This window comes from Erinaceus europaeus, chromosome 10, assembly GCF_950295315.1.
Source record: "Erinaceus europaeus chromosome 10, mEriEur2.1, whole genome shotgun sequence".
NCBI classification, from domain to species: domain Eukaryota; kingdom Metazoa; phylum Chordata; class Mammalia; order Eulipotyphla; family Erinaceidae; genus Erinaceus; species Erinaceus europaeus.
This window is the reverse complement of record NC_080171.1, coordinates 28,220,602-28,230,434: the sequence shown is the minus strand read 5'-3', so window position 1 is coordinate 28,230,434 and position 9,833 is coordinate 28,220,602. Positions and strand designations below refer to the sequence as shown.

The 9,833-nt window shown below is 50.9% G+C and overlaps 1 protein-coding gene across 1 annotated transcript; it reads left to right on the top strand.

The window, feature by feature from the left end:
* The first annotated feature begins 5,877 nt into the window (after nucleotides 1–5,877).
* On the top strand, nucleotides 5,878–7,985 carry LCN9 (lipocalin 9). Its single transcript, XM_007521525.2, has 6 exons — nucleotides 5,878–5,991; nucleotides 6,274–6,410; nucleotides 6,689–6,762; nucleotides 6,994–7,106; nucleotides 7,399–7,456; nucleotides 7,574–7,985. Exons 1-6 carry the CDS (start codon nucleotides 5,878–5,880, stop codon nucleotides 7,591–7,593), a joined length of 516 nt encoding a protein of 171 aa, XP_007521587.1. The 3' UTR covers nucleotides 7,594–7,985.
* Nucleotides 7,986–9,833: the final 1,848 nt, after the last annotated feature.

Here is a 9,833-nt window from a genome sequence, read left to right as displayed (position 1 = left end):
CCGGCTAGCAGTGTCACATGTGTTCAGTTCCCAGGAGAAGTAGCCATGGCATATCCCCCCTGAGATGCTCCTGACCAGGAGAAGAAGCAGCAGCCAAAGAGGCCCACGTGCCCAAAGCCCCGTGCTTTTATACCCTCCCTTCTCTGAAGCACCTCCTCAGGGTGAGGCCATTTGTATGCTAATAGTCCCAAACTCCTGCTGGGGTCACCACACCCAGCTGCACACTCAACTACCCATCTCCATTCTCACTGACTGTCACAGCACTGCCCAGAGCCACTACCCGAGTCCTGGAAAACCTTTTTATGGCAGCACTAAACCTTCATGCATTTATTTATCTTGCTTTTTTTTCTTTTTTCTGATGTGTGCATGTGGCCATCAGTCCCCATCCTAATCTAATCATTGTGGGGGGAAGGGGTATCCCCTTCTACTGTCGGGGTTCTCCCCGACAGGTAGTCGCGAGAAGGGGAGATTTGGACCAGCTGGACCCCCCTTCTGGGGCTGAGCAGGAGGGAGAGTGTCGACAACTTGAGAAAAGACACCATACCAAGTCGGGAGTTCTGTCAAGGCAGTGACTCGCTTTATTGAGGAAAAGGCCATTTTTTATAGGCAGGGGGTAGAGGCAGGGATGGAAAGGTAGGGTGAGATGACGTTAGAGGTGGTATGAGGTGGCGTCACCGTCAGTGGGGCCTATGCTCTTTACGCATCATCAGCTGGAGGGCAGAGGTGAATTTAGGCACGGCCTATAGGAAATGCTGTGTCACTCTGAGGAAGTTAGTGACCATCAGCGAAACTTGAGCCGGGCTTACGGAATGTCTGCTGGGCCTAGATCAGGGCCAAGCAGACCCCAACATTCTACAAGGTGGCTCATTCAAGTGACTATGGGTGGGGGTTCCTCTGCTGCTGTTTCTGCAGGCTGATCATGAAGAAGAGTTCCTTCTGTTTGCCCTGTTCAGTGATCCCTACAAGTGGAAAGTGTGAAGGTGTAAAGATGGAGACAGGGCTGGCTAGACAAGTCACTGGGTAGGGTGCCTCATGACTTAGCTTAAGGGGGACCCAGGATCAACCTCCTGGCAGGTGCTATAGCACTGGAGGAAGCTATAGTACTGTGGTCTCTCTCTCTCGGAAAAAAAAAAGCCTGGAGCAGTGAATCACATGCACAAGACCCCAGATACATACATACATACATACATACATACATGCATGCATGCATACATACATACATACAAATGAGACACAGGGGATTAGACCTTGGTTTGTAGGAGGCTTCTGGGAATGAACCCAAGTTTATGCAAGGTCCAAGGGCGTTCTGAGGGTGGGGGTAGGTCAAAGGTCAAGGGTCTCCAACCTGATCAAACACTTGCCCAGTGGGACCGGCTGTGGGGTCCAAGGCTCAGAGCTTCAAGCCCCTACCCTTTCCTTCATGCAGGAAGTAGCCAGGGCAAGCCCGCTGACCAATCCCTTTCCAGGGAAGCAGAAGCACCATTGGGTCCAGGGTAAGAAAGGAGGCAGCCTCAGGGCCAGGGAAGGATGTAGGAGTAGGGAGGAAAGTTTCTTTGGCTATGTAGGTGGCAGGACTCAACTATACAGTCTGCCTCTAAGGACTGGGGCCGAATGCTCCCTGGTAAAATAGCAGAGAGATAGAAGTGCATGAGCGCTGACATCGCCCCACATGGGGCCTGGAGTTGACTCCTGCAGCCTGCTCTGTCCTACAGGAAGTCCTGGCACAGCTCTTGGCACATACACAGACACCCAGCTGCAGACTATCTCTGTACTTACAGGCGTTTATATTCACACACATGTGTGCATGGGGATGGAGCCCACGTCATCATGTTGGCCCTCTGCCACTAAATAATACTTTATTTTATATTTTTAGGGAGAGAGATGGAGAAACACCAAAGCACTGCTCCACTATTCATGGAGTTCCCTTAATGTTGTCCATAGGGTTCCCAGGTGGTGCCAGTGTTTAAAGCTGGGGTCTCAGGTGTCCAAGGCTTGTGCTCTACAGCTGAGCCAGACTTAGGTCTCTCACGGGCTCTTCTTATATTGCTAGTGTCAGGTTATAGTGTCAGGTAAAGGATTCCTCCCAGCATTTTGGGACGAGCTAAAATTGTCATCCAGTGAGCACCACCTTGTGGCCCCTCTAACCTGGGTTTCCAATTCACTATTAAAATGACGAGTTAACCATTTGGGGCTATATTTTGCACCATCAGTTGGTTTATTTCCACCTAAAAATGACATTGTTTTAATGATTGTAATTCTGTACTTTAAGCTTGACTTAGGTGCAGTAGACTTTACACTGCAGGCATTTAAAACCCGAGATATGGCATACATGGAGATGACATACTTGTAAAACCAAACCTCTTCATGTCCCCCTACAAGCCCTTTGTCCCTGACCAAGTCCTGTCACCAGAGAATTATCTGTTGGTCCGCTCTCTGCCATGCAGATACTTTCATATTTTAGAATTTCAAGTGAATGGAGTTACAGTGCATGTTCTCCCATGTGTGCCTCTTTCTGCCCAGCAAAGTTATTTTGAGATTTATGTCATTCATTTGCAAACATTTTTTTCTTTCTTTTAGAAAGGCAAACCAAACTAACATATGCACAACATACAGGGTCCCCTTCCACTGATTCTCACAATTTCTCCTTCACTCCTATTTCTTAAGTGGTTATCCTGGTCTCATAAACCCTCTTGTTGAAACAGTGGTTGGGATTCTGCCCATCAGGTCCATTTATAGAGAATGGGGCGGGAGGTGGGGGGGGCAGACAGTGGTGCACCTGGTTTAGCACTTTACAGTACACCAGGACCCGGATTAAAGTTCCTGGTCCCCACCTGCAGGGAAAAAGCTTCAAAACTGGTGAAGCAGGGCTGCAGGTGCCTCTTTTGTTTCTTTCCTTCTCTCTATCTCCCCCTTCCCTCTCAATTTCTCTCTATCTCTATCTAATAATAAATAAATAAAAGATTTAAATTTAAAAAAATAAACAAAAAGGTCACAGAGAAGTACACACACACACACACACACACACACACACACAGAATGGGGATAGGGGAACAGCGATTATCATATGGGGCTTCCCATCCAGATATAAATTGTGCGTCTCCACTGTTTCCAGAACTTCTGTTGGGCCCTTCTGTGGGGTCTTACTCACTTCCAACATCATCTCTGCTATCTTGTGAAGGTCTTACTTGTGAATATTTTTGTAGCAGCTGCCAGGCCCATCTTTTCCCTGGCCCCCAAAACTGTAGCGGGAGGTTACCCTCAGGTTCATAGAGACAGTGAGGTTCTTCTTGTCCATGCTCTAGCCTTTTCACTTGTTTCCCTTCTTTCATTTCCCCTGATCACACCCCACATGCCTGATACAGAATGCAACAACAGTGAACCTTTTGTCTGGTTCTGGTCTTTTAAAGAGCCTTCTCATATTTCACCCTTAGGTGGCTTTGGCTGCGGTGCTGGCTCAGCATGGATGTCCTTGTCCAGCTCTCATGGCTCACACGGTATTTTTCTCATGACTGGCAATTGGTGTTAATGTAAGTATCTCAGTGTCCTAGAATAAACATATATATTTTCCTTTTTAAGCTGCCAAAGCGATAGCTTGCCCTGAAACGTGCCAATTTTGATTCACTGTCTTGTGCTACGGATACATCTTCTTTCATGCCGATGAGCATCATTTCATCACAAACCCTGGATGATTTCCTGACATTTCACAACGATACTCTGAGCTTGTGACCGGGAGTGAAGAGAGATCTGAGTTCTCACTTTGGCACCACCACGAAGCTTTCTGACTCAGGACAGGGGAGGGCCAGAGCTCAGTAGAGAAGAACCCCCCCACACACCACACACACACACACACACACACACACACACACACACACACACACACATACACACACAAAAACACACAGTTTGTGTCTCTAACAAGACTTGGCCAATCTTGATGGGCAGCTCTGATTCCCCATTTGTCTCTGAGCTTGCTGAACCATGAAAGAAAGATTTCCCTCAATTTCCTGCCCAGCACCTTGAAGTGGAATGAAGAAGATTCCCCTAAATTCACATCTACCTGAAACTTAGGTCTACCTGTGATCTTACTTGAACATGGTTTGTTACAGGTGGAGTTAAGGTGAAACTCAACATGAAGAGATGAGATCCTCCTAGGTTTAGGGGCCCCCAATACTCTGGCCCTCATGGAGAAACATTCAGCCACCACTTCCTGAGATCAGGGCCCTACACAAGCTACTCTGTAAAGACCACACACTCCACCATGCTAGGGACCCTGACTGGGTGGGCAAGAAGGTAGGGAGGAGCAATGGGCATCCTGTGTCTAAGGGACTTAGCAGAGGTCACACTCAATCATTGGTGACCCTGACAGAGAGGGGTTTGGCTCCAGTGAGGAGCCTGCTTAGGAACCCAAACAGTGGCCTCAGACAAGGATGTGGGGTGTCTGGAGGACCTGGCTGTTCCAGTTGGGGTGTTCTTAAGTGGACAGAGCAGAACTGGGGTGCAGGGACAGAGCAGGTCACTTGGCCAATCTTGACGGGCAGCTCTGGTTCCCCATTTGTCTCTGAGCTTGCTGACAATTAAAGAAAGATTTCCCAAGGTCACAAGGGAAGGGCTTCCTGTCAGGGACTTGGCCAGGTTTGTCTGAAGGATGGGGAAGGTAGGCAGCCAGGAGCAGTGTCGGGGGCAGGACTGGCTCTCACTGTGCTTCTGCCCACCCCTGGATGGGCCCGCTTCCTGGGCCTCTGCTCGATGGACCCTGGCACTGGAACAGAGTGAGCCCTGCCTGCATTGAGGGGGAGTGTCCCCGCCAGCACATACACTGTGACCTGGATTTACATTTTTCCTATCTTCACTGGGGCTTTACTGCTCTGGGGTTAACTTTTTCAGATAGAAAGTGAAAGACAGAGAAGGGTAGGGGCTGGAAAGACACTAGAGCCCCAAAACTTCCTCCAGTGAAGTGGGGCCTGGGTCTGAACTTGGGTCATACATATATTGAAGCAGGTACACTATCCAGGTGAGCTATCTTGCCAGCCTGAGTGAGGTGGATGTAAAACCAGACTCAGTGCTTAGGCCCAGCTCAGTCCTATTCGCCCCCACACCCTCTCCCCTATGGGAGGACAAGCCCAATCTGTGCAACCTTGTGTCTGTGCCCTCCACAGATACTCCCCGACCCTGACACTGTTTCATTCTGACCTCCACCCCAGAATTCCTTCATGAGCTGCTCCCCTCGGACCCATCACTTCTTCAGAGCTTCACCCAAAATTCACAGTCACATCCTTGAGGCCTTACACACTATATGACACAGGACTCTAAAGGCTCTGAGTCAGGGGACCAGGTGGTGGTGCACCTGGTTAAGTGCACATACTACAAAGTACAAGGACCCATGTAAGGATCTGGGTTCGAGCCCCCAGCTCACAGGTGGCGAAGCAAATCTGCAGATGTCTGTTTTTCTCTCTCCCTCACTATCTCCCCCTCCTCTCTCCTCTCTGTTCTACCTAATAAAATGGAAAAAGTGGCCACCAGGAGCAGTGGATTCATAATGCCAGGACCCAGGACCTGGCAGGATGAGAGGGCAGGGTAGGACATCAGGGCTAAGGTCACCCCTTTTGCCTGACTCCTGCCCAGAGAGGTCAATGAGGCCCAGCACTCCCAGGGACTCTGCTGTCAGTGGGTTCAGGACCAAAGAGCCAGCTGCCCCCATGGCCATTTGTAGCTTCTAATACTCAGCCGGACATAAAGCCCAAAAGGGTTGTGCCAGAAGCCCATGGCCGTGGGTGGCCTTGGCTGAATTCCCAGAGTGAGTAGGATGGCTGTGTGATGGGAACCGAGGGTAGAGAAGGATAAAGAAGCCAGACCAGGAGGTAAGCACCCACCCAGGGGATGGCTTTGCCACTGCTGCTGTTGCTGCTGCTGTGTGGGGGGCCAAGTCTGATCTCCTCCACCCAGGAGTTCAACCCGAGGACCGTAGTGAGGAGAGACTATGACATGGCCAAGGTGGTTCCGTCCCTCTGACCACAGGACCCTACCAGGGGCAGCATGTCCTCCTCAGCCAGACTCAGTGTCTATGACAAGAACACAGTCCCAGGAAACCACCCCTTCTCCCCACTGTGACAGAACTTGGGGAGGCATGGGGGTGGTCATGGAGAAAGAGGGGAGGGACCCATTGAAAAAGAGGTCCTTAAGAGAGAAGGGCCCCCTGGTTCCAGGTCCTGATGCTAGACCAGAGGTACTGAGTGCCCCAGGGTGCCCAGCCCCCACCAGCTGAGCTTTCCTCAGTTGTCAGGGCCCTGGTACTCCGTGTCCATAGCCTCAGATGACATGACAAGGATTGACGAGGATGGGGACCTGCGGATCTACATGCGCAATATCCAGCACTTAGAGAACGGGGCTCTGCAATTCCAGTTTGACTTCAGGTAAGTGTTACCCATCTTGATTGGATTTAGGAGACTCTGAGCCCCTGCTCCCTTTGGGTTAGTTGAAACCCCTGGAGGGCTACCCTGTGCAGGTGGGGGGGGGGGCACATAGGTTCTGCTCTACCACCTCAGCCCTATGGCTGCTGGGTGTCCTTTAGGAAACAGGAGCATGGGGCTGCAGGCAGGCTTAGGGATTTGCCTTGAAGCTCCCTGCTGGACAGGGTGGGATTGCTGGGGCTCCCCTGATCATCCCCCTGGTTTCACAATGCTGGCTTCAGAGTGCTGGGGCACTGTGAGCTGGTGAACATGGTCTGTGAGAAGACAGAAAGGAATGGGGAGTTCACCGTCAATTGTGAGTAGAAGCCTTGGCAGCAGGCAAGGAGGCTGGTGGGTTGCGGGAGGGACTTGGCCAGGAGAGAACTCACCCCAGTGCCTGAGGGTTCGGGCATGCCCATGATATTGCAAGGCCTGGTGCCTGTCTTCCCTCCTGATAAAGACTCCAGAGACACCTACCAGAGGGCTCTAAAGCTGCCCCAGCATCTGAGTGAAGCCTGGGGCCGCTCTGAGCCAAGTCTCTATGCAGACAAGGGAGAGAACAAGGTGTTGGTGTCAGAGACGGACTACAACCTGTACATTACCTTCTACCTGCGGAACATCCAGAATGGCACCCTCACCCAAGTGCTGGCACTCTACGGTGTGGTCACTCTGTCTTCCTGGGGACCCCTCCTGCTCTAGCAGGCCTGATGCAGTGGAAATCCAAGTTCTCCCCCACATTCAACAGGGAGGTTCTCACCCATCAATGCACCCACACTTGGGTGGGGGATCCAGGGAACAGGCGCCCCCACAGAGCAAACCCCTCAGTGGTACCCAAGTGGTTCCCCAGACTCTCTGCAGACACATTTCCAAACCACTGGTGTGGGACCAGACTCTCATTCTAAAACCAGGGCGGTACCCGGGCTTGAGCCCCACCTTCCTGAGAAGATTTGAGAAAATTTGCAAGAGACATGGGCTGGGACCACAAAATATCATCAACCTGGACAACACAAGTAAGTTGTGCTTCTCTGGTCCAGATACCTCTGCTTCTAGCAGGGCGTTAACCCCAACCTCCAAGAGGGTTGGTGAGGGGGCCCCAGTGCGGCTTTCTAACATTACCCTGTCCCCAGATATCTGTTACCAGGTATAGAGCAGCCAACCCAGGCCTTCTCAGGGTGAGTTTCTGGGTAGGGTGGTGGCATAGGGTGGCAGGCGCAGGAAGTGGGTGATGTGATCTGAATGACCACTGGGCACTTCTCAAAGGCCACCCCTCAGCCTACCTGTGGGGTTTCTTGCTGAAGTAATGGGGAGCCTTCTGGGATGGATGGAGGGGTTGAGAAGAACATGAAATTGGGCTCCTCCTTTATGTCCTGAGGTCACAACAAATGGGATGTCCTAGGACAACAGACGTTTTCTCTCTCCCCAGCACTGGAGGGGTCACAAGTCCTGGCTCCAGGTGGCATAGGCCATGCCCCTCTAGACACTGCCTGACCTGTGGCCATTCCTGCTGTCTGTCCCATCCTCACGTGACCTCTCTTCTGTCTGTCTCTTCTCTGTCTGTCTGAGGACCTGAGTGCAGGCTTGCCCTGTAATTCAGGGGGACCTCATCTCAAGAGCCTTCCCTTAATTACACGCAACAATTCTTTCCTGAATCAACCCCACACACACACACACACAGTTTTTTGATTAAGTCTATTTGGAAGGATATCCCTCCTCTTACCTCTCACCCAAACCCCTTTCCCAACTTCCCCTCTCCTGGAACCAGTCTCTGAACACTGGGCCTCAGAATTGTCTCATCTGTGACGTGGAGAACTTAGAGGACTCTCTGCAGCTGTGTGGGTTCAAAACTTGGTCTCAAGCTGAAAATAAAGTCAGTGGGGCCCCAGCCACTTCCCCACCCACTGTCCAAACACTGTTGACACATCAGCAGTGGTCCCAGTGACATCCCCCATCCCACCCTGCTTTACTGATTTCGGGGTCCCTATCTTTCACACGTGATAACCCATGACTGGGGAAGTGGCGTAGCTGGTAGAGCATAAAACTTGCATGTCTGAGGTTCCCAGTTTGATCCCTGCTACCGCGTGTACTGGTGTGGTGCTCTGACTTCTCTTTCCATTCTCTCACACAAAGCTCTCTATCTCATATGAACTGAAAAATAAATTTGAAGGACAAGTGATGGCTCATTGAGCATTTACCTCAGACGTGAAAACCTGCCCCCCCCCAGAAAAAATAAACAAACAAACATGTGTTTGTAGGAGCTTTGCTTGAAGCTCACAACTGGAAATACTGAGGACAGGGAAGGGGGCGGTGCAGATTATTTTACACATGAAGAGCAGGGCACAGTGTAAGAGGACACGGTGAACCTCGAGGGAGGGGGGGACTGTTTGAACACAACAAATACCAAAAGTTCGTGTGGTGAGTATGCTCACAGGACATCTTTGCAGTGACAAACGGAATGGAGATCATTCAATATTTTCAGGGACCTAGGAGGGGTAAGCCAGAGGGTCTTGGTGGTGACAGTTCCAGAAATATGCACGAAACCAGGCATACTCACACTCACAGGAGGCCCCTGCCTGCCAGGGGCTCTGCCTGAAGTAGGTGGGTATACCATGTCTGCAGATGTGACATGCTTCCTGGTTACATTAGGTGTCTTATGAGGATGGAGGTGAGGCCTTGGGGCTTCTCTGGTGCCTCTGAAATGAAAGCCTTATTTGCATAGCCACTGTGCCATCTTCCCAGTTTCTCTGAAACTATTCTCACAGCTGCATGTGGATTTATGCTTATCTCAAAAAAAAAAAAAAACAGGGAGGTGAGGGTTGGGGTCCACAGTCAAGTCTGGGGTCACCACAAGGGAGCACTTGCACTGGGACAACTTCATAAGCAGTGGAGCAGATCTGTGGTGTCTCTTTTCTCTCTACCTCTTCCTCTTTCTCCACCTCTCATCCTCATCTAAATAGGGAGAGAGAGAGGTGGAATTGGGCAGGCCCAAAGACTCAATGATAACCCTGGTGGGGGAGAGAGAGAGAGAGAGAGAGAGAGAGAGAGAGGGAGAGAGATCACTGAGGAAGTGAGAGAGAGAGAGAGAGGAGATATCACTGAGGTAGTGAAGTTCTGCTAGGTACCTGGGGAACCAGGGTTCTGGGGTCACCCAGTTCTTCCTTTCCAGTACCTTATACAGACTGATGGACTATGTTAGGAACAAGTAGGAAAATAGTACTTGGGGCTGTTGGCACAGAAACCTGGCATTCAGGAAGCAGAGCTATATGGAATGCACAGGAGGTGGCTGATGCAGGGATCTGGCAGTACCACTGCCAAGTAAGTGGTTCAGATAACGACCAGAAAGGCGGCAGCTGACTTGGAGCACCCCACTGGGAATGACCCACTATCTAA